The sequence below is a fragment of the Empidonax traillii genome, unplaced genomic scaffold (assembly GCF_003031625.1).
Source record: "Empidonax traillii isolate 1590-97213 ecotype Southwest subspecies unplaced genomic scaffold, ASM303162v1 scaffold483:size1218004, whole genome shotgun sequence".
In the NCBI taxonomy this organism is placed as follows: domain Eukaryota; kingdom Metazoa; phylum Chordata; class Aves; order Passeriformes; family Tyrannidae; genus Empidonax; species Empidonax traillii.
Window position 1 is genome coordinate 668838 of NW_020955676.1, and position 27692 is coordinate 696529.

The 27692-nt window shown below is 36.8% G+C and overlaps 1 protein-coding gene across 1 annotated transcript; it reads left to right on the forward strand.

Annotated features, from left to right (window-relative positions):
• Positions 1-2529: 2529 nt before the first annotated feature.
• CLNK (cytokine dependent hematopoietic cell linker) lies at positions 2530-27568 on the forward strand. The gene is made up of 14 exons (XM_027896154.1): positions 2530-2683; positions 4695-4771; positions 5077-5122; positions 7322-7350; positions 7679-7698; positions 9135-9263; positions 12165-12192; positions 14887-14905; positions 15864-15927; positions 17097-17137; positions 20962-21095; positions 21495-21572; positions 21704-21859; positions 27341-27568. Exons 1-14 carry the CDS (start codon positions 2539-2541, stop codon positions 27482-27484), a joined length of 1110 nt encoding a protein of 369 aa, XP_027751955.1. The 5' UTR covers positions 2530-2538; the 3' UTR covers positions 27485-27568.
• Positions 27569-27692: the final 124 nt, after the last annotated feature.

Sequence of the window (27692 nt, forward strand, 5' to 3'; positions counted from 1 at the left end):
TACTGTGCAGTTGGCAGATTTTTATTCCATTATATAAATTATTAGTTAGTGTATAATTTTCTACAGAATGAGACCTGCTGACAGTTTGTCTTCATTTCATATAGAAACCAGAAGAACTATTCCTGATAACAGCTATGACTCTGTAAGTACCACCCTGTTCTTCCTAAAATTTTACTTTTGTAGTTGTAATTGTAAAACACCTCCTGGTGTGTTTTAATCTTGTCTTGCCTACAATGCTAGTAACAGAAAATGTAATTGTCACTGTTTGCTAATGCAAAAAAAGCATGAGTATTTTTAAATATGTGTGAGAACTTTTACTTTTAGTGGGAGCTAGACTGAAGAAGTGACTAACTCACTTGTCAATTCTCCATTTATGGGTTGAATCTAAAATACAACCTTTACGTAAGATCATGTGAAAATAACAAGAGTGAAATTGAACAAGTATGTAAGTCATAAATCTTGAGGTTTAATGTGTAACTGATGCAAATGAAAGCCAAAAAGCCAACAGTGCACATTTCAGTGTCTTCCCTTTTTTATCGGAAAGCTTGTTTTGAGCTTCAGTTCAGGCGCGTAAGAAAAGAGTGCAAATACCTTTTAAATAACAGAAAGATGACAATAAAGCAGAGGTGTATGCTTAATGAGCAAGATGGATAAGCAAAGGTTGACTATAGAAGGCTGATGGAATCAATACTTCATCTGCTTTAGATCTCACCAGAAGATTAATAACAATAAGAAGTTATATGGGATTAATATCAAACAGAAGGGAATAATAGCACAGAGCAGAACAGGGAAAGAACAGTCAGGAGAATATTTACTCATGATAAGGTAGTTAAGGAATTATTTGAAGAAATTTCTGAGACATTAATTATCTTTGGGAACTCTCCAAGGAGTCCCGAGTTCCTCAAGTAATGGAAAAGAACAGTGGTAACATCAATTTCTTATGAAAAAGCCTGCAGAGATCATTAAACAAAGTCAATCTGAAAGCATCTTTTGGAAACAATAGGTCTGATTATGTAAAAAAATTGCTAATGTGAACATGAAGATCATCTCATCAGCTCCTCAAACCAAACGTAATTTCCTTTTCAGCAGAAATATGACCACTGTAGCCAGAAAGAAAGCAGTAGATGTGATACATCTTGATTTTTGTTAGGCCTCTGACATTTCCCAGAAGACAATCTCACAAGTAGATACCTGGAAACCTGGTGTAGACGAAAACGCATGAAGTGTTTGCACAATTGATTGAAAGAAATAGTCACCCACAGCCTAGCTGACAGTAGTCTGCTACTGAACTGGAAAGAATGGTACAGAGAAGTGCCTGAAAACTCAGGTAACCTGCAGGGGTCTGTCAAGGATGTGGTGGTATTTTTTACATGCTGCTACAAAAATCCTGCAATGTACTGCCAAGAACACTTCTTGGAGGCCTGATTAATGTCTAATTAATGTTGTAACTAGAGAGAGATGTGCACAAAAAAGAAAGTAGCACTGGAATATGAGGTTCAAAATCTCTTAAGTTGGTTGACAACTCAGGAAAGCTTTAAAGAAGCGTATTTGCTTAGTGAGAAGACTAAAAGGAAATATAATTTTTGGCCTTAGCATAATAAAGATTGAAATAAAGTGGATAGTAATCAATTTTTTTTTAGTGTCCTTGAAGGCTAAAAAACAATTGGTTTAAATTTTAGCACTCAAGAGAAAAAGCATGAACTGAAAGAGCAGTTAACTAGTAGAAGAAGACACCCCAGGAAGCTGTTGATTCCCCATTATTAGTGAATTCAAGAAGAGAATAAAAAACCCATCAGGGAAGATCCAAGGGCATGAGGTACCTATATTGTTGGTAGCAAAATATGAGGCAGGGTTCCCTCAGCTGAGTTCACTCAGCAGCAACCTCAGCTCTGTGCTAAAGGAAGACAGCAATTGTGTTCCAGTATGTAAACAGTGAGTGTGAAGGGTGGAGCAGGACTCCAGATTATTGGACAAACCTAGTACAAGTGTGTAGACACATCCAGAGACATCCTTCATCACTCTCAGCATCATATTCTATGGATTCCACTGTTCAGTACACACTTGCTATCACATTCACTTTGGCTGCACATTTGCTGTCACAAATTCCCCAAAACATGTCATGTTTTTATTTTGAAGTGTCACATTTGTGATGAGCTAGTTAATATATTCTTGCAAGTAACATGTATAAACAGTCAGTACAATATAAATACCACATGGATAATACTATAATGAAAGACACAGTTTCAAATTATAATAAAATCAAACACTATCATTATATTTTCAAAATCAGACAGGCAAAATTCAGAGAGGGATCTAAACTGTCTCCCAAATGGCTACTTTATGAATCTAAATTAAAAAAATTTAGGTACTCAAAGCACTTGCTCAACTACTTTCCAACCCTTCAATTTCTACCAGCAAATTTCCCGTGCACCAAAATGTCTAGTTATGGCAATCAGATATTTACAAATCTGAAATTAATCTTGAACTTAATTGTATTCTCTGTATATCTCTTCTTCTGTCCAGAGCAAATATTTGACAATGAAGGGAAGGGGTGACCTACAGTCTTCCCTCAAGTTATCTGAGGAGGATGATGATTACGAGACTGTAAGTTCTTCCACTCTGGAGGCCATCCGTGCTTTAAGAATTCTTCCTGCCAAACCTCTGCAAGAATCTGAATATGCAGGTAACTTCTGTCTGTGGAAAGTGAGAAAAACCTAGAGATATACAGGATCAGTACAGACTTAGAGTTTTCAGAGTGGATATCTTTTAGAATGAAATGGTTCAACTGAAATATAACACTGGTAGGCAGAAACACGAGAAGAGCTTTGTCTGTATCTTCAAATTCAAGAGTTATCCTTATTTCTATTAGATTATGTTAAATTAATAATTACACATTGTTCTTTAAATTTTAATATTTTATATATATATATATATATATATATGGCCAGTCTTCGCAAACGAAGATCCAGGGAAGGTCTTTACACCTTCCAGCCTGTGCATTGGATTTTTTAGGTGAGACACAGTGTGCGCGGAACTGAGCCCACCCTTTAATCTTAAAGTTCATCTGCTGGGGCCAAGCGAGCTTGGACGGTGGCAGCGAGGTCCTCAGGACGTAGATGGATTGCCTTACAGGGCTAACGAGCTCCATCTGCCCGGGGAGGGGCCCTGACCAGGAATCAAACCCGGGCCTCGGTGGTGATAACTCTATTATCCTGTTCCACCTTGAATGTGCAAAAAACCTGACTGATTAAACTCAAAACTGTTTCAGAAAAACTCCCTGCTGTTTAAGCCTAGAAACTTTTAAGATGGAAAATGTATTAAAGAAAACATGAAACTTGCCTCCAGATGATAACCTGCAGATGAAAAAATGTACTCTTTTTAAAGGTGTTCTTTGCTGCTTTCCAGAAGAGTAATAAGCAATAGCTTTGTATGTGCTTCTCAGGCATTCTTAACCTCGCAAGATAGCTTCATTAATCTCCTTTTGGTTTACTAAAATGCCTAAACAAATTTAAATGCCCAAACATACAGAGCCAATTAATATCCTGTTTATGGATGTGAAATATCATCATAGCTATCCTTTGCTGCAAGCCATTACAAATGCTCTCTGGAGGTTTTAAATCATAAAAAAACTGGAGGGAAATCCTAGATGAGGAGGAATGGAAACCAGAAACCAAAGATATCTGAAAATACAGGATCAATGTATTATGAAAGCTTGCTCCAGTTCACATCAAAGTCAGCAAAGATTTATCTACTGATTTTTTGTGGGACTTTGTTTGATGTCTAAACAAATAGAAGGCTTTTAAAGTGAGTAAATTTACCATTGTGGGAGCAGACCACAATCAGTCTGAATATTCGGATATCCTACATTACATTCCAAAGACTAACTTGCACATTTTATTTGGAAATCTGAATTCCAAATACTGGGTTTGTCTTGTTTAGTAGTAAAACTTTCAGTCAGCAGCCAACATCTTATGTTGTTTATGTAAGACTGTCCTGAAATACCCAAAAGATGTAATTTTTGTTTTGTGAGTTCAGATAAAACACATGAAACAAAAAGCTGCTTTTTTCCTGTATGTTATGCCCAGTAACTATAATGTGGCAAGATACAAGAGTGAGGAAAGGTCTGAAAATCTATTTCAAAAGGGTAAAATTCAATGCTAACATTTTTTACCATCTTTCCTAGATAAATACCAGTGCCCTTGAGATATAAAATTAATGACTCAAAACCACATGCTAGCATACAACCTGTGCATTTTTTTTAGACAGCCAGGGATCCAGTATTTATTAAAAGCTAAAGAGAAACTTAAAAAGCTCTCTGGAGAGTAAAACCACTACAACCCAAACAAAATCCAAACAAAACAACAGCGTTGACAAGAACAAAGACTCAGATGAAAAACAAATTCAGTAATCTAATCACAGTCAAGGATAAATGTCTGCCTTAACTGTGTACCACCTTATGAAGGCTTCTTTTTAACCACAGTGAGGAGGTTAAGCATGAAGCTATTACCAGGGTCATGCTTACGTCCTCAATACAGCTGCTAAAATGACATTAAAGTTTTGAAAAGGAAAATTTAAAATGCTATAAAAATGACAAGACCTGATCTGAAAAGTCTATTTTGAACATTAAAACCCCTTCTTCTTGAAACCTCATACTACTGAATTACTCAGTCTTGATTTTTCTTCCTCTTTCACAGATAAACGTTGTTTAAGGCCTTCAGGTTCCACTTCCCCAATGAGCGAGCACCCATCTCAGCCCCCTCAACACTCAACTGTAAGTAAAGATAATAAACCTTATTCACAAACAGATTTCTCCTTTTCTTTAATATTCTTTAAAGTTAAATGCAGTCTATTTAAAGTCTTAGCCATAAAAAAGTCACTTGTAAAAGGAAACACGTACCTGTGAGCTGTTCCTGTTTCACTTTGCATTGATGCCCTCACCACTGACTTTCACTTATTGACTGCTGAGGATCCCCTCTAAGTATTAGAGGCATCCCAGTCAGGAGCAGCATCCCTTCTACTAGACAGAATTCCAAGGGTGATGACTAATATCACATCTTTATTTTGTTTTATTAACAGATTCACACATCTGTTCCAGAGGGGTGGAGAGTGCCAAGTGTTAGAGGTAAAATTAAAAAAAAAATCTACCCATTTCAGCAAACAGAAATAGAAATTGTTACTTCCATATTTAGCTTTTGAACACAGGAAGAAACTGCAGATGACAGAATAAACAGGGTTTTCAGAACAGCAGCTGCTTTCCCAAATAATCATACTGCAAATTTTGCAATATCGTTTCAACTAACACCAAACCAATTATTTACAGAATGAGATATGTTTTATCTCCGGAGCTCCCTGTTCCTCAAGGGGTAGGAAAAAACAGCCAATCAATTTAAAAATCAGATTTTCCTTTGCCTATATTATAAGGGCATAAGGGGGCAGAGAGAAACCCATGTCTCCCAAATTCTTCCACCAAAAGGCTGCAAGATCCCTGCTAAACATTACTTCTCCTTCTCATGATCTCATGATTTTTCACTTCCTATGCTTCTCAGACATTTTGTATGAATGCATTGTAAAGGATAATCTAATAAAGATTTTTAAATAGTAATATCAACTTTAGCAATTCTTACTAGAGATTTACATCCTAGGGTAAATATTTCCAAAGGCTGTCTGACAATGTTCATCTACTAAGAATATGTTAATTGTGTGGTACATCACCTAGAATACATTTTTTCTCTGCTGCTTTACATGTAACTACAAATTTGCTTCAAAATCAAATGTACCTTTAATTTTTGTTTGCTCTGTTTTGTTTATTATGGTGAAATCAGAGACAGATTGCTATCTTGTCTTTCAAGAATCTACTGAATTATCTCTCTGACTGATGGTTTTACTCAATAATAAGATTATTTTTTAAGTAGTTTCTATAAACTTTTTTATATTTAATATACTTTGATGTAGCAGTACATCATAAAGTCAACCACTGAAGGATTAAATATCTGATTAGGTTTGAAAAGGAATATTTTTTCTCTTACCATTTTCAAACTTTTGAGCCATAAGCTAAATCTTGTCAAAAGGACTGCAACTGCCAAGCCAGGAAAATGTAATCCTTTCTGTGTTTGCTTCAACAGCTGATTTTTAGAAAGTAAGTATTGTATTTGATCAGCCAGAAAAATAACTCAAAGATTTCCATATAAAACAGAATTTGCTTTTTTTCCCCTTCTATTTCATCCTATAATACAAAATATAGATCCAAGTAATTCCTACAGATTATAAGAAAGTAAGCACTATAAACTTTGAAAGTTAAAGTTTAGATTGACTCTTGTGAGCAAATCTTGATGTAGATTTTAAAAAATCTGAAAGAATATAAATTCCAGTAAGCCAGCTTCAAAATCTGCAGAAATCAGTACACAGGGACAGTTTGCCAGTTTATCTAAAGCTTTGAATTCCACCAGGATTTACTAGGTTGGATTTACATGCTTGTCTGCTTCCATGGGATGTGTGCTAATGTTAAGATGAACCAAAGCCATTGCAAGTAGGCAAATTAACCTCTGCAGTTTGGAAATGCAATTTACATATATTTTTAATACATCCTGTGCAAATAGTGCTTACAGAGGACGTTATTATTTTTAGGTAATGACTACACTGTTAATAAATATACCTTAACATTTATTCTCGTGACCAGTGCTATTAAGAGGCCTTGCCACAAGATGGCATAAACAGCACAGAAGAAATTTTGTCAGAGTGTTTTCTAGAACAGTTAAACATTTATGGTACCATTATTTTAGTTAGAGCAAATTGTTATGGTTTACTTAAAGGAGAGCTTGAGATATGTTGCATCTCCTTTACATTAGTTAGGATTTCAGCAAGCAGAACTTAGGAGAATATTTTCAATATCAAAATCTAATGAAAATAGAGTAAGATTAAATTTTTTTTTTTTTTTAGCAAGATGTTAGTTTAAATAATCAGGCATATTTTGGTAAATTGGAAAACAAAAGAGTATATTTACTTTCATTGTTTTTCAATATTTTTATTAATTTCTATAGAAAAATTAGGACAGACAAAAAATGCATGTCAAACCTGACAAATATATAAAGGCTCTGAACAATAATTAAACAATAATTAAATTTACAATACCTGAATAAATATCACCCTCAAATGTTTCATTCTGAAAGCCAGAGCAAAGACTTCTGGAAGCACAGCTGGGGGTTTGCAAGGAATGGGACTGGACTGCCAGTAATAATAACAACAATACCAGAATAAAGCTATAATTTAATTTCTGAATTATGTAGGTAGCACTCTACTAACAATTATTAATAATTATTTTTAGGAGGAAGAATGAAAATACAGGGACACCAGGTAAGCAGAATCTCTCATCAACTAAAATTTTTACAGGCCATTCTGCCATTTAATAGACTTTTAAAAGCAGGTTGCCATTTTGCTGACACTAAAAAGGATAAGAGAACTCACATCTGCATTATCTCACTTGCATTCACGGTTTATGTAAATGTCTTTTATTCCTCAGTGATTTTAAAATAGCATGCTAAAGCATGATGCTTTGTGCTGTAGAGCACATAAACCCTTTAACTCTTGACGTGAGCATGTCTACTTAATCTAAATTCTTCACATTTCTCTCTAGTTAACCAAGGAAAAAAGCTTACAGGGATTTCTGTTTCCTCTTTTCCAGGAGCCTGTGCCTCCCCCACGGTAAGATCACGTAAGAGATTGCCTACCTGCAGTCCCTGGGGAACTCAGTGCCAGTGAATGCTCACATCCATCTGTACTGCCCATGATAATGAGGTGACTGGAAGTGAGCCAGCATTCTTTAACTGCCTGGCACTTTTTGGACTCTTACAGGTTCTGATGTGAAATCAGGGAGAACAAAACATGAGCTGTAAGTGTTCGTTAGGAGGATCTCAGGCCTGCATCTTCAAAATCAATTTGGCTGTGCCTACGGACTAGTCAAAAACCTAGATCTCTTGAATCTGGTCCAACCCAGATATAAATTGCTGGGGAAAATAAATTTTCCATCAATTTGGTTTGTGCCTTAGGCTCTGTTCACTGCGATAATATTGACTTCATTCCCTCTTAAATCATTCTGCCAATGCTTTTTGGTATAAATCTAAATCATGTCCATAGAAATCAGCTGGAAAATTTTCCATTTATTCCCACAGAAGATGGACCAAGCTCTATTGCACAAATATATTTTTCTATGATATATCCAGAAAGAAAAAATTAATTGCTTTTTGATCTTTTCAACTCCAAAAAATATCTGCTACAATTAAAACATCCTTCCAAAAGGTCATCTAGGAATTACAAGCTTATTCCTGCATGCCTACACTGACTGCCTCAAAATGTATAAAGAACTTTAAAATATGATAAGCATTACATATTCAGATATTACTTTAAAAAATGAGAAATACCATAAAAGGGCAGTGTATCTTCACAAACTCAAAATTATAAAAGTGCAGAAATAAGGTCATTCTCAATCAATTATTCTACAAAATGTCACTGTTTGGTTGTTTTGGGGTTTTTTTTGTATTATGGTGGCCAGAATGGTTTTTAATTCTCCCACCTCACTTCATCTAGGTATGTGCCCTGCAAACACACAAGGGTCCCTCCCCAGGAGCCCACAACTGAAGGGCAGTTCTGACAGGCACCATGGATACACCTCCAGTATTATCCAGCCAACCTCTCCATGCTACAGCTTCCAGCCAGAGCTGAGCTGTGACTGCCTGGTCTCAGAGCATGGGCAGAGTATGCCCAGTGTTCTGGGATGAAGAGCATTTTGTCCTCTGTGTTTGAAACTGCAGTGTGTTCCCTGGCTGAACCGTATACACAGGCCTACCCACCCAGAAATATCCACACTGGAAAGCTGTATGTGCTTGGCACATCCTCATGAGGCATAAAAAAGCAGTATTAAATAGCACATAATGTCTTGCAAATGTAGAATATTATCAAATATTACTATTGCTATTGAAGGGCCCTAAGGAGCTCCTGGACCTGAGTTTGGCTCAGCAAAATACTTTGAAATGCTCTCAGAAAATTCTAGTCTCTTACTTCTAGACTTTGCACTTACAATACAGTCCCTGCACCTCCTTTATTCCATAATAGTTCTTCAAATTCTCCTTTGACTTCTTTAGACCTCCAAACACACTGCCAAAGCAGTATCAGCCACTTCCTCCAGAGCCAAGGATAAGCAGCCAGTTCTTTCACAAGAGGAACACACTCAGCCAAGCTCCCACCTTTCCAATATCAGCAAAAGTCTCAAGGTATGGTGCATTCCTCATCCCCGTTCTCTGAGAATCAAAACACTCTCCCTGGTCAAACCACAAGGCTTTACTTCCATTGCACCTCTGCTTTTACTTAGGAAATTATTCTTTAGACAGCTGTGAATAATTGAGAGAAGTGGTATTTAGTGTAACGTGACACTGGCATTTTTTTAAGGAAAAAACTGACAAAATAACAGTAAAGGAGTAGAAAAGTAGGCAGAACTTTCAAGAACACTATGTTTAAGGTTTGTCCTATTTTTTCTTAATAACTTTTCTTAATAACATTTTCTTAATAATATTTAGAGATCTTGCAACCACTTTTAAGCAGAAAAGTTCTACTTGCTTAGCACAGTTGGTGAATCAAATGATGGGGAAATACACAGAGATACAGGAATACATTCGACATCCCGAGGATATTACATTCAGTAAAACAAATGACTAATCTTTGGGCAAAAGTCTGGCTTCAGCCCAGGAGGCCAACAAATCCAGACTATGATTCATTTCTTGCCCTCTCCGTCTTTTACTCCTGCCACACAATGCCCATGGTCATTCAGGATCCTGACATGGCAGTGAGAATGAGCTCTGCCAAGTCTTGAAGAACAACCTGCTTGTGTCCATCTGTATGACCAAGCATATGCATATGTCAGGTTATGAGTCTGCTTGCTCTTTTCACTCAACTCATATCTAGTCAGATGAGCGTGTGCATGTCACTCAGTGTCGTGTAACCAGGTGTGTATGTGGTCTTGCTGTGTGACCAAAATGCATGTTCTTAACAGGGGATGGCGCTCAGACACATGCTGGGAAGAGGAATGATACAGTTCCAGGGGCCACAGGGTATAACGCTCAAACGAATCCTGACAAAAACCTATTGCAACCAGAAGCTGTGTCAGTCCTGTCCATCCCTCCTAAAATTATTTCAATTTTATTTCACTAGGTTGGAATTTTGCTTCATTTTACAGAGGCCACTACAAATCCCTTGGAGGGAAAATAAGCTTATAAACCAAGGAAATAAACCTTTTGTTTAAAGTTAAGCATGTACTTAAGTAGTGAGCTCTAAGTATTGTTCTTGGGAAAGGTTTTTTCCTGAATGGTGCAGAAATTTTTTCATAGATTAGGTTCCAAAAGCTGTTTGTTGCTGAGACATTTTATTAATATGAAGTAGTTTCATATTCAGTGAAAGATCTATCATGGAGCTGCAAATTTCCAAATCCCATGACTGATCCCCTCCCTCAGTAGAGCAGCACATAGATTGAAAGCTTTGTGAGAAATGTTATAATCCATGTTGCCAGCAGACATCAGTATGCAGAACACTTGGATTTGAAAGGTCCTATTATAAAGCCAAATTCTGTAATATAAATACTTGTCATGTCTATTGTACTAGGGGCTTCAATCACATGAGCAGGAAAGGAGTAGCACAGAATAAGACCACACATGAACTGGGGGAGGCAGTTGACAAATTTCCCACACAACCAGTTCACTCAAAATATTTCTCAGCCATCTTCAGTCCAGTAGTACAGCTTTGTAAGGAGAAAACATGCATATGAGCTGCAGTGTGAAGGAGTCCAACGCTACAGCCGGTATCTGCTAGACTGTAAGCTAAGCTGTCAAACCACAGATGTGATTTAGGAGTGCAAGTTCTGTTATCCAACAAGATTTGGAGGACTTCTAAAATTTCACACATCATTATTTATACACGCTATAAATAGCTTCATAAAAAAAATAGATAAGTGCAGGATCCTGGAATGTATCTTAGAAGCTTTGGTGTGATTTAAACTTTTTTTTAAACTTTACCACATGCCTGTGGTAAGCAGGCCATGTGAGAGACATGTCTGTTCAAGGCAGAGGCCAGCCCTGCAAGCACACCTTTAATATCTCTAAACTTTACCATGCCCTGAATATTGGCTTTCACACGTGAAGCAATGGCCTTGGAGACCAAGCTAACAAACTGCAGAAGTTAACATAAAAGCAACTATCCAAATGCAAAACAGTTCCTCTCCTTTCTCCGAGCTTTCCTGAAACTTTCCCTGAACAGATCATTCCCAAATGTCTTGCCTCTCTATCCCTCCATGTTGATTGATATCTTCCACACAGACATGATGAAGAGACCCCTTCTCACCATTGAAAAATAGCTCTCAGGCTTTTCTGTACCAGATCTTCCTTTTGTGTTCCCTCTGACTGATTTAGCAGAATAACTCACTGTCATATTTTCTCAGTCCAGGAGACAAGCTAAACAGGGACTAAACCCCAGAGCCTTTCAAAAACTACTAGATGCTTATCTACACCTTATGTTGCTAAATAACTTGTAAAATCTGGTCCTCTGTCTCTTTTTTTATGAGATACATGATGCTAAATAGCATGAGTGTTCACCATATCCAAAACATCTCACAAAGGATGTAAGAATACCTTGTCCATTTTTGGAGGGAGAATATTTCCTTCCTAGGAAAGGGTGATACTCCTGTTGATCAGGAGAAGGTAGAAAAATACCTAAACAGCTACTTGATTTAGGACCATGAAGAACATTCTCCATTCCTCTTTCCCTGGTTTTCATCTCCTACACTTTCCATTCTGCCTCTGTGTTTCATTTTGAATCTCTTCAGTCTTCAAGGAACTTACCTCCATTTATAGCTGACTGTAAAGTGTGTAATAAGACCTTTTGGCATGAGATGAAGTGTTAAGAAAGCTGATACTTCTATCTATTCTTCCCTTCCTCCAAAACATTGTCCCACAAATAATTTATGTAAAAAAATAACCAGCCTCTGAACTTCTATAGCAGTAATAAAATCCTTCCCTTGCCAAGGGCTGTTAGTTTTCAGTGATAATGTAATCAAACTATTCAAGTACTCAACGTGATTTTTATTTTATGATAATTAAATTTTTTGCATATTCTTCTTTTTTTTCTAGACATTTATCTGTTAAGGAACTAAATGAAGTAAGTATTCATCTTCGTATATATCAAGACCATAAAAGCCATACACATTCCAGGCTATGCAGCCTCTCTTGTAACAGTATTTTAGCCTGTTATGTAAAAGAACTAATAGAATCATATTAGCTTTGGATCATAAAAGTGTCTATCTTTAACACGTGTTGCACTTTCAACACTGCTCCCTTCTGAATGGCAGGTGAATTCCTGAAGTTGTTTCCAGAAATAAAAACATAGATACAGTGCAAACCCACCTTCCTAGCTATCCACATAAAAGCATCTCTCATAACTGCCAGAGGCTGTGCATGCCTATGAACACTGAGGAGCAGGAGAGGCACTATCCTTCAGACAAACTTAGATTCCATATAGATTTTTAAAAGCAGAAGACTGAAATATAAGGTCATTAGAGGAGTGTAACAGCATTAATGTAAAATAAATACCTCAAAAATAAGGTGACCCTTTTCAATAAGAGAAACAAAAAGGGACCAATTTTATATCCAGATTTAATAATGCCTGTCATCCCTCAGCTCCACTTTCCCTCTCCTCCCCCACTCCTTCCCTAAGCTCCACTGCCAGGCTCCAAGTACCACTGAGGCGTGTGCTCCCAGTGCCAGCACTGCTGAGGCAGCAGCTCTGAGTTTCCCTCTCTGACAAGCTACAAGGGCTCTTCCCTCCCTCTCTACACCTCCAAGCTGACCCCTTCTCCTCCCAGCTGAGCCCTTCTCTCCCAGCACAGCCACATGCAGCCCCACCTCCAGTGACCCCTGCACCACTTGGCTCAGCCTAGAGGACAGAAGCCAAGAGGCGATGCTGGGAGTGCAGTTACAGGCATCTATAAAACAGAAAGCTGTAACTTTTACACAGAGACTAGTAAAGGCAAAGGATTTTTTTATTATTACTTTTTTCAGATCCCTGTCCCTGTAAAAAAGTTTTTAACAAGTTCCTTCACTTTCTACTCAGACTAATGAAGTGAAGCAGAGTTTAGCATGGGTTTAGCAATAAGGGAGTTTAGTTATGACAAGTAGTTTTCTGTAAAACTTATTAAGAGATACAGTCCCTACAATCACACAGTGTTGAAGATTGTTTGTAAAATTCAGAAATAGGTTATCATTTATGGCATTTTGTGCTTCTTACTGAATGTTTAATTTACTGCACTAACATATTCCTACTGAATAGGTTTTGATTTTTTTTCTCATTGCAAAGAAACAGAAGAAACTAATCTCTATACTAGTTAAGTCCAACTGTTCCTACCACAGTAGGCTGTAGCACAAATCTATAGACTGGTCTAGCTCTAATTTTCAAATCCACCGAGTCTTCCTTCTCCACAGTTCTGACTGGGAGGCTGTCCCAAACCTCACTCCTCTCACAGTCAGAAATTCCTTCAGTTTGAAAGATGGTTACAAAAATGTGGTTTGATAGTAATATGGTAACTAACAATTAAAAAAATTATCTATTCTCAAGAAAGGTAATATTTTAATACAAAAAGCTTTGGCTTGTCCTAGATACTGACTCGCCACAAATATAAAAACACTCCCAAGTACAATAATTATCTTGTAATTAACATTTCTGTCTGAGCACTGTACAGCTGCACAAATACTGCAGCTCTCAACAGGCTCTTAGTTTGGCTGCTTCTTAAAGGAGAAATATTGTGTGTCTCCTGGCATGGAAAAGATGGGGCTGGCCTACCTTTACCTATAGAGGGGATAGGTCCAGGGGAACCCAACAGCAGCAAGTCAGTTGCTGATTATAAAGAAGGCAGAGCATGGCACTTTGTAGAATGCGCAGTGGAAGTACAGGAGGTAATGATCTTGAAATGATGAAGGTTTCAACCAGCAATAAGGAAAAAAAATTAAATATGAGGGTATTTTTGAGGATATTGTTACAGGTTTTCCAGGGAGGCAGTGAAATCATCATATATTCCGGGAGGTTTGCTATACCCAGATGGTCAAAGGTCTGAGGCCACAGGTCTCATGTCACAGTTCACCATGCTCTAAGCAGGAGCTTGGGCTAGAGCTGAGACTTCGAATTCCTAAGTAACGTGTAAACATTATTGGGAAGGCAACTTATATGGAAGGTTTAAAGTTCAACATCTAGAGAGTCAACAATTCTTCTCTTAAATATTCAAGTTTTATAGTCTTACATGGATCAAATTAACAAAGAAAATAATTACTATTCCCATGTGAATCAAAATAATATAGAAATGTGGTGAAAGTTTATGAGTCAAACTCTGGTCTTTAGAAACTTGTGTAACATTCACTTATATGTAACATAATATGACGGATTAAGACTCTCCACACAGTGATTTTGAATGAAGTATCCGCCATGACAGTAAAAATAATTGTACTGTCAGTAAAGGAGTCTGAAAAGAAATTACTGATTTTACTCTTTGGATAGTGTCTCTCCAGTCAATCAAGACCAAGGAAGAAAAACCATAGTGTAAGTTAAACTAATGTACAATAGTCATCATGAAATGGTGATCATTGCAATAGACCATATGTTCACTTACACCCCTAAAAAATTCAGTTCTCATTGTCACCAGTGGACTGACACAAGCATTCAGCCTGGGTTTTTGACAAAATGATCCAGTATTAATGATTGAATGTCTATAAATTGTTTTAAAACTGAAATATAGTTGGGTTTGTTGGGGTAAATTCAAGTCACTAATTCAAAGAAAAATATTTACTATGTTATCATTTCATATAGGCACCTGGAAGAGAGCAAGGTCAGTATTTAATAATAGTTTGATGTCTTCCTTTCATATTCCAAAACTAAAACAGTCTATCATTAAAATTCTAACTGAAGCAAGAGACAGATGTACATTTGCTGGGAACAGGGAGATTTATAAAAATCTTGAAAGTTGTGGGAAATGCAACAGAAAAAAGGAACTTAACTTGGCCTTAGCTACAGCTATGTGGGGAACCAGGGTATCACATTTGTTCTAAGAAAATATCTTAAGGTTTTGGGAAACATAAGAGTGTTGGAGCCTAAAAAGCCAAGAGAAGAATATCTGAAAGAGATCTACACAGAGGATATCACCCTTCTCTCCATCTTGCTGCTCTCCCATAATCTGAGGGTGAGAATTTTGAAAGAAAGGTTTTTCAAAACAGCTTAAGCTGTTTATCTGTGTGTGCATGAGGGTCCATGTGTGCATGTGTGTCTATGTATGTGTGCATGAAGGCCCATGAAAAACATTACTCCAAAACACTTTGAAGATAGATCCAGGTTACGTGACTTTTATGCTGTTTACACATTGTGTTAATGAGTTCATCCATTCCTCTGGTATTTCCTTTTGTGGATCAAAGCACCGATTCCTGATTTTCAGCAAGAAATAGTACTGACTGCATTAATAAATTTAATGCCTATTCTGTTCTATAAAAAGGATTTATGAACTCTCCACATACCTCTAGTTCAGTATTCTACATTATTTACTATTATGTTAAGCCATATTTGGCATCCTCAAACCTTGTAATGTTCCCCATGTAACACTACTAGGACAAATGTTTCCCACCAAAATCATTAGCTGACTCATTTAAGCCAGACTGATTGCAGCCTTTTAAGTTTTTATGTTGAACTGCTTCACCCTCATTTATGAATATAGTTAATTTATTTCACAGTAGTTGCTACATACTGTCAGTTACACTTCAGAGGAAATAATAAGTTCTTATCACTTTTATTAATAGTTACAAGTTTGGGAAAAAAAACTGAAGTATCTTTTCAAGCACAACAGCATCATCCTGAAGCCAGGTAGGAATACAAGAATTTCATGAGTTTTTACTGAATGCTTCAAGGACTAAATATTCTGCCACAGAAAACTATACTTTGCTATGCAATAACAGCAAGATGATATAATTTTCTAATGCCATGCAGTGGTATATTATGCTTTGCCTTGTTGCATGACAAGAACCATCTTTGGGAATTGCTTTCAAGCTATTGTAATTGCACAGCCAATTTTTATCTTTAATAGCAAGCTGCTGTATTACATTTCTGCTGCTATTTCTGTGATAGAGTGTTAAATATACTGTATAAAGAAGCTCTGCTATATCCAGCCTCAGAATTTTCTCTCCTACTCATTTTCTATTTTTATTTACAAAGGATACATACCTGGCCTTTCAAAGGCCAATTATTCTTCCATAGAAATTTGCCACAGTTAGTCCTACTTTTATTTCCTAACCCACACAAATCTCTTTTCTAAATGTGTTTTTAAATCTACATTCTCCTAAAACATTCAACAAAAAAACCCAAAAGTATAGCTGACAGCATAGGAAGAATACGAATAATTCAACATCTTTCCTAGACAAATACAGAATCTCATATCTAACCTTGTTTTCAACGATGGCATTTTCCAAGATAAAATTATTGTCTGAAGTAAATGTGACAGTATTTGTCAACCTTAGTAATCTGTTTCTTCTTGTGTGGTACAAGCGGCTCTGTTATGTGAAGTTATTTTGTCCATGCTCTTCCCAGTGTAACTGTTCCAATTAATAGCACAACAAAATATCAGCGGGGCACTCAGCAGAGTCTAGAAAATCAGAACAGGTAGGGAACAACAGTTCCCTGGGTCTTCCTGTAGAGGGACTGGAAACATCAGGCGAAATTAGCAGGGAACAAAAGCAAATTGTGCTTCACTGTACATGCAGTTAAAATGTGGAACTCTTACCAAATACTCTTCTGGAGAGTAAAAAAAATGTACATAACTTCAAAAGGTGGCTGGTGAAATTAAGGGAAGAGACATCTATCAAAAGACAATAAATACAAAATTACTACCCAAAACCTATAAAGATCTAAAGCTGACATCAGTAGAGGAAGGGGTATTCTGGGGAAGCACAGCAATGCATTGCTCGCTAATTTGACTCTTACACTGGCACTAAAAAAATATTTTTCTGATGATACCTTCATTCAATGTTTTCTCCTAGCCCTCAATGTACATGGAGCCCTAAAAGCACTTGCAGCTCAGGTAAGAACCAGAGATGGCTTTGAAAACCAAATTAAATGTGGAGAAATAAGATTAAGAAACAGATTTTGGTTGCTGTGTGTGAATATCTGCACTGAGGATTTCCAATGCACTGAGTCAGTGTAAAGGATTGTTAAATAAAGGAATCAGACAAGTAAAACAATGGCACAGTCAATAGGAGTGCAGAAACAAGCAGTTACTCGCTATACCCTATGCCTGGTTCAAGCAAAGAAATGCCCAATCTACTCTGCAACTGTTAAACCAGTGCAGACCCCCCCACCCAGAACGGGAGAGGGATTTGGAGGACAATGGGGAGAGGAAGAGAAGGCAAATTGCTTGGGTGTACAAGCAAGGCTGTGAGCACAGCCTTCTCTGTTTTTCCAAGCAGAGATGTAATCAGCTCGGCTAAATGGAAGCTAGAGATATTTGGGACGTTATAGAGCAGCTACTATGGGGTTAATGCTTTTGTGTAAACAAATAAACCATTATTTGAAGAAATTGCTTTAGATTTATCCAGATTCCTAAAAGTAAGGACAGGTAAGTGCCACTATCAGGCAGGTCTATCAAATAATTATGGTTGGAAATACGACTTCCCCTGGACTCTGTGGCTCTACCTAAGGGAACATACTAGAAGCCAACATTAACATTGATTGGTGGGGTGTTCTGCCAAGAAACTGCCTGTGGTGGGGCTTCCCCAGGAACCAAGGCCATGTCTCTCTGCTCATGTTCCCTGGATTTCTTAAGACTGTCAGAAGTCAACCCAGCACACAGGAGTTGTTTCACCAGATTCATAAGCAGAATCCCTCTAACCTTGAAGACAATACTTCTACAAACACTTGTGTTAGTTTTTTGCTGTCATATCATATTGTATCTGTTATTCACCAACCCCTCTACCTAATTTTAGAAAAATATGGCCTCATTAGTATTTAACCCAAAATTGCTATGTGGTTCATCCCTACCTTTTAATATACCTACACCTGCTTTAAAAAGTATTTTCATAAACCCCAAAGAGACAAAAAATGTACTCAGCATGTACTTACATACTTTTGAAGAACAAGACAAATTTGATTATGAATTTGTGAAAGCACAAGAAAACACTTATTCTGTTTTGTAAAATTTCTTTTTGCAGAATAGCATACTGCATAAAAAGCTAAAAAATGCTATAAACTCCATATGTTTATCTTTCACAAACAGATTGGTCAGTAAAGAGGGGTATATGTACCTTACATGGAATACTTAGAAATAACATGACCTTGGTCTTTCTTATTTTTTGAATGTCATTCAGCCAAGTTAGCTCACGCTATATCTCCATTCCTCAAAAAGAGAGTTTATGCCTTGGGAAACCCAGGGACTTTGGGGACTGAGGAGCTATAGGAATCATCCACGCTGGTGACTTAGTACTGTCCTTGACTACATGGCTTACTTTTACTCTCCTGTAACTGCCTCTGCAAATGCCATTTTCTATCAAAAAGCCAAACCTCTAAGCTGTGCCAAGAACCTATGAACTGCATAATGAGAACTTATGGTAAAAGCAAATACCATCAGGAAGAACATATGGACTGTATTATTTGTTCAGATCAAGTAAAATTCAACTTAACTTTGGTCACTGCCAGACTAAACGAGCCCACCTCCCCCAGCTCTGTTTCACAGGTCCCAGCTCCCAGATTCTGGAGGGCTCCCTCCACTGAGCTGCTTCCTTCTTGTGCTGGGGTGCAATCACACATTCTCCTCTGGAGACTTACTAAAAATCATTCCTTACATAATTCACAAAGCTCATTTAGATCTCTGTTTGCTGCTGCCACTTCAGACACTTCCTACCATCACTACCAGGGCTCTTTGGGAGTTCTCTGGAGCAGCACAGTATCTTTTTTCCTCTGTCAATGCCTTACCCTCCTGAAGCAACAGGGAGAGTAGAAGTAGCCTTTCCCTCTGGTACACTACAATTGTCTATTAAGTCCATATTTGTATTAAAAAATATTTAAAGACTTAATTTTACTAAACTTATACTAATATCCTTTTTTTTACTTCTATATAAGAGCATGAGTGTTGGGTTTATGGTTGGACTCAATGATCTTTAAGGTCTTTTCCAACCTAAATGATTTTATATTACTCTCTCTGGAAGTTTTAGCTTTTATTATTAAAAACAAATTACTTTCTATGCAAAAATGTAAAACATTCTTCTTCAATTTCTTGACAAGCAGTTATTAGCTTCATCCCAGCCAAATTCAGTACATGAGCATTACAAGAGAATTTTACACTTCTTGTCCCACAGCAGAATGATGCAGCAGAAAAGAAAAAAATTTCAAGCCATACATAGCACAGGTCACAAAGCAAACATGTTTCTGGAGATAGCCACTAAAAATACAATGCAAACAAAAACGCCAAAATCATGATGCAATCAGTTGAACAGTAACAATATTTCACATTTTGACAACTCAAACTGATTACAGAAACAAAAGGCAGATGTCTGGTCCCACTGTTCACTTTGAACAGTGATTTAATTGCTGAACAGACTGATTGCCTGATAAAGACCATGGCTGTTTGACTATTTAAAACAACATCCACTGATAGCAAAACAAATATGATGCTATTATAAATCATAACTTGGTATATGTACAAATAGAACATTGAAGCACTGTGAAAACTATTACTGGTCTGTAAAAGAAAGTCTTCTAAGTTAATTTTTTTTAATATTCTGTCATATGCTACGCAATAAACTGATAAAGCGTGAACAGATAAAGCACAATGAAATACTGCTCTGGCAAACAATACTGTCTTAGGTGACAGTAACCAGAACGGAAAGACAGAAGCCACTGATAACTACATTTTTCTCATTTACTCTTACAGTAGACACTAGGACATTTCTCCCACCAGCACTGCACGAAACAAACAAAAATGTTTTCTGTTGTATAGCAGGATATGATGCTTTTCATCTTTAATTAACAACTTTTCCCCTGTCATGTACCTGCAAACTATATTTGATCCTTACATTTAAAGGAAACTCTTGCTTTCTTCAGGTTGTTTCTGCTGCATCCTGATCAGAGTTAACCCGAGCCTCCCATATTACCCCACACTTCGTGTTTCTGCTCCATCCTCTGTGCTTGCACAGTTCCCCAGAGGCTTGGGGAACTGGGTCTGCCTGTTAAACAGCAGCCCTAAATCTATAGACAACAAATCACATTTCCTCTGGGGGGAGGCTTTTGAGCTATGCAAGCCCCCTCCATCAGTGGCCCAGTATGGGGTAGGTGCACACAGCCAAAGACCACCACCTTCATCTTAATGCAAGAGTAACCTCACCCCCTGGTCTTGGATTTGTTAACTGAAACAAGTCACAGAGCAGACAGAAATTTATCAACACAGCAGAACCTCTGAATCTCTTAAGGTTTCAACAGTTCAGTAGAAAAAATGCTGGCTGGCAATGGATAATGAGGGGCTTTAATATGATCCAATTAACAGCAACAGGGATCCAACACAAATAAAGGGGGCTCAAAAGGTGAAAATAGAACAGAATGAACCATTATCCTTGTCCCACATTTAGTATTTTATTTAGCATTTGTTATTTTATTAACAGTTTATTATTTTGGTATTGTGCACAATAGCCTGGCAGATTGAAACTGTGTTAAATCTCTGGGGACATCAGTCTGAAATCACTGATGTTGCATTACCACAAGACCACTCCTAACTGACAGCTCTGAATTTTAAAGGCTAATATCACAACACTATTTCTAAACTAAAAGTGTTATTCTCAGACTTAGTAAAACATAGTGTAAAACGAAATTATTACTTTAAAGAATACAACTCTTTTCCTTCTGAATTTACTTTTACAGGTTCCACGTTAAATGTAGAGAACTTGACAGTGAAGAGGTCATCATCTCCTACACCATACACAGCATACAAAAATAAATCAAAACATTCACTGGTAGAACAGGAAATGCCATTTCTTACCCAACCCACTGAAAAGGTAAAGACCAGCTTTGCTTCATAAAAACACAGGTTTTTAGGAAACAGGATCAACACTATAGGGCACACTGCCTCCCACCCCCTCTGAAAGCTGTGGGTATTCAGCACCCTTCAAAACAATCCAATATGAGATCTTGAAGCCATAGATAAGAATTTGAATGTCTGATTTGATTAACATTTCCTAACAGGACTATATATCTATATCTACATACATATATAGATATATATAGATATATGCATATATTTTTATATATAGATATATATAGATATATGCATATATTTTTATATACTATGCTGAAGGTGCTTTACATGCAGATTAGATACAATCTGTTTTCACCAGCTTTGCTTTTGCCAGCTGTTGTTAATTTCTATACAATGACTATGATGTCTTAAAATTAAGGATTTAAACAAATGTGAATGGTACGTTGGAGAATACGATCGCCATGAAGCAGAGAAGGCACTGCTACAGGAAAACACTGTAAGTACCATTTATCTCAAAACCTGGGATATGAACTCTTGGGGAAAAATTTCTGTAAATTGTCCATAATGGCTTACAAGTTTTTTTGTGAACTAACCATACAATCTGTAATTTAAATCTGTACCATACAGGATGAGACATTCTTGGTTAGAGATCGTTCAAAGAAATCAAAGGCTGAACCATATGTTTTGGTTGTTTATTATGGAAGAAGAGTATATAACATTAAAGTACGTTTTCTGGAAGAAAGCCAACAATACGCACTGGGAACAGGGCTCAGAGGAGATGGTGTAAGTAAAATCCCATCTGCTGTTACAGTCTATAGCTTTTATGTTGCACTGCTCAAGTTCTTAATACTAAATATTAGTTACAAACTCTCCCACATAATGAACTTGCTGCTTTATTAGTTTCTTTTCCAATACTCTCATTTCAAATACGTCTCAAATTTTCAAGCAGCTTACTTAAAAATTTAAAACCAAATTTTACATACCATGCTCAAATTCAGGTTTACATCAATGTAAAATTTTCTTAAGTACTTACTTCTATCTACTGTAAATAATGCCTGTAAAATAAAAGGGACAGAAAAGTTCTACCTTTTCAGGTATATATATTATTTTAGCATATCTTTAAACTTGTGATAACATAAGCAGACATTTTCAAATATATAAACAACTTCACATATCTGACAGCATGGCCGGGTGCTGTTTTTGCCATTTAATGTCTCTTGTTGTCTGTGCCTCATATAGCAAAATATATATTTTTTTTTTTTTTAATGAGGCAATAGGACAACAGTTGTCATGGATATTCAGAAGCAATTAAATCATGTTGGTCCGCAGCAATCAGTCTTTCAGATATTGTAAATTCCAATTAGAAAATCCCTTTAGATTAGCAATGCTTTTTTACATAATTCAATTCAATTCTAGTCATGATAAGTCTAATTCTTATTCTACCCATATTGTTAAATAACACTGTATTTGCAATTCTTTAACAAAAGAAAAAAATTAAACATTAAAACTGAAATTCATCTGTATAAAGATGTGATAGCTGCAAAAAAAAAAAAAAAAAAAAAAAAAATCCTAAAACTTCAAGAATGCTCAGCTGCAGAGCAAAAAAGCAAAGCAACAACCTCCTATGGGTTATCAGCTGTGTAAATGACTGACAAATCCAACTTGGGTGAAACAGCAAAGCCTCTGTAGCTGATTCTTTGATTACATCCTTTCCATGCAGTCAATACTTCTCAAAACTTACCTTCTGTATAGATAGACTTAAAAAAACTGAAGTCACAAATGACCGAAGCCAACTTCGAGCATGTTGGCAGGTTCAAAATTTATATTAGAATTCTTATAAAAAAACACAGGATAGGATTTATGAGCTTTCACAAGAGGGACAAGGTTTCCTGGCAGGTTGTTCTTCATGAACATTGGTTTAATGATGAGAGGCGAGAGAAAATCCTTTATTATTCAAGCACATATAAACACTTTGGGAAGCTGAACTGTAGCACAAATGCAGAATTGTACTGCAGATACCATCGTCCTGGTGCTGCTGTAGTGACCATCAGTCTTCTGTAAACGACTGGCTGCATTTCTGAACTGAACCTCATAGAAGATTTCTTGGAGTTTAAGTATGATTTAGGAGAAAGCAAGTTTAGTTTTTGATAGTTCTTACATTGTTTAGTCCTCCTGGCTTAGATTAGAAATGACAACTGAAATATGGCACACTGCAGCATAATGTGTATGGTAGACTAAAGATAAAAAGCTAAATGTTCATCATGTTAACAGCTTTAACAATTAAGGCAACTAGAAAATTACTTGAATAGTACAAGAACAATTTTTACTGAACTGAAAGGAAAGAGAATACAATCCCTCCCATCTCAGGAAATACCAAAATACATTTCTTTGTTGTTTGTTCCAACTTCTGCACAGACAGAACATATCTTAAACACTGGGTCTGGACTGAAAACATTCAAATTGGAAAGTAAAAATTCCAGAATAAGGATTCCAAGCATCTAGCTAACAACCAAGACTTGGCTCTACCAGGCCAAATCTGTAATCATGGCACCTTACCTTAAGCCTTCTTTTTAAAGTATTGTTTCTCTTCAACTCAGAAATCCTCCTGTACTTCAAGTACAACAGAAATATTTCAGAATTGCTTTGCTAGTCAGTTAACTGTGTTGTTAGAATCACAGACATGGCAATCTCTGACTCCTATGCATTATTCTCAGCAGCAACACTTGAAAATAGAACTGGGTACACAGCACATGTGCAGTAATGAACAATCAGTGTCACCAACATTGCTCAGAAGAGCTTCTTGCATCTCAGGCAATCTCAAGAGATTCCCTAAAAATGCTCTTTCTTGAAAACTGTCATCTCGACTTCTGTAGCTCATCTAAGGTTCTTTTCTCCAGAGGGTGAAGACACTTTGTAAGGCCGTGAATTACAGCAAATTGCTGCCTGTAATTTTCCAGTGCCTGTTAAAATGCTTTCCAGAGCACTCAGCATTGTCCCTCAGCAGGAATACCCTTTGTTACACCACATTTTGCACAGCACAGTGCAGTCAGACCAGCTGCTCTATCTAGATTAGCTGAATATTCCCTCTTCACCTGCCAAAGAGAAAGAAATCTGAACACCAAAAATAGGTGCAGACCTGCTACATTTCACCCCAGTTGGTGATTTTGTTCAGAGGTTCAGTCTTAACAGATTTTCTGCAGTGTGTTTTCACTTCTGAATTAGTCTATTTTCATCCATTAAAAAGATGCTTTTCCTTACATGTAAATATAATTATTCAAAGTTTCCCCCATACTATTGCAACTTTTTGATTTTTCATATACAGTTTACAAGTTGTTAAAGCATTGTATCATCGAATAAGATTTTCAATTAACAATTTTTTTCTTTAAACTTATTTAATTCAACTCTCATGAGTGCTTCTGTCACTAGCATGCTTCTCATGTAGCCCTATAAGGCCTTGAAAGGGGGGGAAGAGTGGTTGATGATCAGATTTTTGTGTTTGAAGTAACTGTAAGTTCCATGCAGCTAAATTAGTATCAAACTCTAATATATAGAATACAAGTGGAAGGGGAAGAAAAAAAAAAACAATCCACCACTAACTCTCTTGGCGAGGTACAATTTTTGCTAGCAATTTAGCCACAGATGTTCACACCTAAATACATCTTTAATATATTATATTGAGCTTACTAAAGGCCAAATCATATAAAACTATAAGGACCAGATCCCCAAATGAGGCATACATGTAATTTAGGCATTTACATTCAAAACAGCTGTCCTGAGCATCCTTTACTTGGCTATTGCCTTTCTCTACGCCAGATAGTTTCACTAGTAAAGATCCAGAGATCCTGTAACACTGCCTCTTTCCATGTGCATAACTCTTTTGAAGATGAAAAAATACAAATTTTACTCACATTTGAAGATGATAATGACACAAAATTTAAATATTTTTCTTCTCTCCTTTGCAAAACTAGATCTGCCACACACAAAATACAGGTTACATGTCTGCAGCACCAGGCCCAACTCCCAAGTCAGTAACTAAAAATCAAAGGCAGAAGTAGGCTTCTCTTGAACTCTGTGCCTATTTTACAAAGAAGCTTAGAGCATGGTCTGGTGTAGATCTCTGGATCTCCCTGATATGGCAGCAGATAATTTCTCCATTCTCACCACCCCATTTGCAGCTAATGTTCATCTTCAAACTATCAGTCATACCAGTTACATCATTTCACTCAGTTTATTTCCATGTGAGTCAAATGGATTAGTTCCACCTACCTTCACCAGTCATCAAACTGGCCTGACTTGTCCAAGTAGATTAGGGAGCCCTTCCATGATGCCTTCCACTGACAGCCTTACTGCCAGGAAAAAAAGCACAGTAAACAGCCAATACTTCCAAATGAGAAAGATGTGTACCTTGTAAATATGTTGTCCACAGCTTAAATGACACCTCAAGGATGAATAGTCTCATTCAGGATGTGTGACAGAGCCCAGAGTCCTGCCATCACCCCAACACAATTCAAAACTATGTCTTTCATGAACAATCCTTGATAGCCTATTCCCATCTCTCCAGAACAGTCTGGAGACTAGGAGATAGGACATTCCTACAACAGCAGAGGTTGCTTGAGTCTCTTCACACAGCGAAGGGAAACAAATCAAGTACATAATTTTCTTTGTCTTTATGTCTTTAGGTATCTCAATGCCTAACAAAGTGTGGGGGGAGTTCCATTAAAAGATCTGAGGACATAAAATTCTGCACCTCAACACTATGATGTCTAAGTCAACTTCATGTTCTAGCAGATACTAAGGGACTCTGAGATTAATATTATTAAAATTCATTAACTCAAATAAGAGTACAGCATGAAATAAAATAGAAAAAAAATACCTAAGTAACATCTGAAACATTTTTCCCTCATTACCAAAGAACTACAGCATAAAAGTAAAGTAATGAATGTTACATTAGCCTAGTAAAATTTCCAAACCAGGTTAGCAATTACAGTAAGATTTTTTAACTTCCCAACCAACAAAAAAAAATTAGAAAGCAGGAAAAGAATTGGTGCTCACAAAATGTTTAGAATAAAAAAAGTAAGGATTACTTTGTTATGGTATGAAATACAAACCACAGTTTAGCCTGGATTTTCAGGAGCAACAGTGACTTTGAACATAAGCAAAGACAAGACAGCAAAGTAGAACAAATGCATACAAATAAAATTGTAAAAACAAAACTAAAAAATTAGCACACTGGCTTTCATTTTAATACAGGAACATCTTCACAAGATCACATATTTAATCAGATTCTGTTGTTATAATCTAGGTGTGAAACAGGTGGGGGTGACAGAAACTATCACAAGATACCACCAGGTGTACAATGAAGTTTCACACTCACAGTAAATGTTACATAAATATGTGATGAGTATTAATGTCAAAGTAAGCTTGCATTGCTGTGTGCAGTTCTAGTGATTTAACACCAATGAGTCCAAAGAACAGCCCAAGAGGAAAAACAGTGATATGGTGAGAGCTTCATGGTGTGATGAGACCTTGGAAGTTAGACATAGGGAAGAGCACTATTAAAACTGAAGGACTGCTAACCTTTGGAATGGGAGGATTAAGACGCTCTTACTAGGACAGGGGGAAGACTTATCCACAAGGATAGACACCTTGGATAGCTTTTGGTTGCTGTTTGATCAGGTCAGAAATCTCGAGCAACACCTTTTATCACTTCAGGAATGTGCCTAGAGGATGGCTTTGTTTTGAGCACAAGAGAACAAGACTACTACCCTGCTGGGATACTTCTTCCAAATTTTAAAGAGATTTTATAGCAACTTTCTCAAGAAACTGCATGGGGAAAAAAAAAAGGTTACATTTAATATGGTGCAATGAAACCTGCTGTGTAAAGTATCATGTACTGCTAATTAAGTGCAATTTTTGCCAGCAAAAAGTCAGTGATGATTTATAGTTATTTTGTCATTTCAACATCTATCATCACACCTGGCATCACAAACTTTTATAGGTGACGCTGCATTATCAGGTCTTAGATATGCTCCCCTTTTGTCCTAAGCAGCCAGCTGCTCTCTTACACAAGACAGAGACACACAAGGAAATAAGAGGATCAAAATATGGTACTTTTCCTTTTATAATCACTTCCATCTAATCATAATTCTATGCAAAATACTACCTATTTTTAACATTGTCCATTGCAAGTCTTTTAATGTTATAGATTAAACCATACAGCAATTTCATTTTCAGTCACTGATTACTACTTTTTTCCCCCCCCAGAAATTTAATTCTGTGGAAGATATCATTGAATTCTACAAATATGTTCCCATAACACTCATTGACGGAAAGGATCAGTCAGGAACTCACAGAGAACAATGCTACCTCACACATCCGTTCAAGTCACGCAGATGTTTTCTGCCTTAACTTCGCTGAGTCACTTGTACAGATGTGAATTGAACAGTTATTTAAATGTCTCAAAAATCAGATTAGCCTTTTGAGAGAGGAGCTCCTCATAATATTATGTAGCATTCTACAGATCTACTCCATTTTTTTGAGGATACAGGTAAGGTATATGTCAACATATTAATTCACAGAGAAGTGTTGAACCGACTCCTGGTATCCTGACAATGAC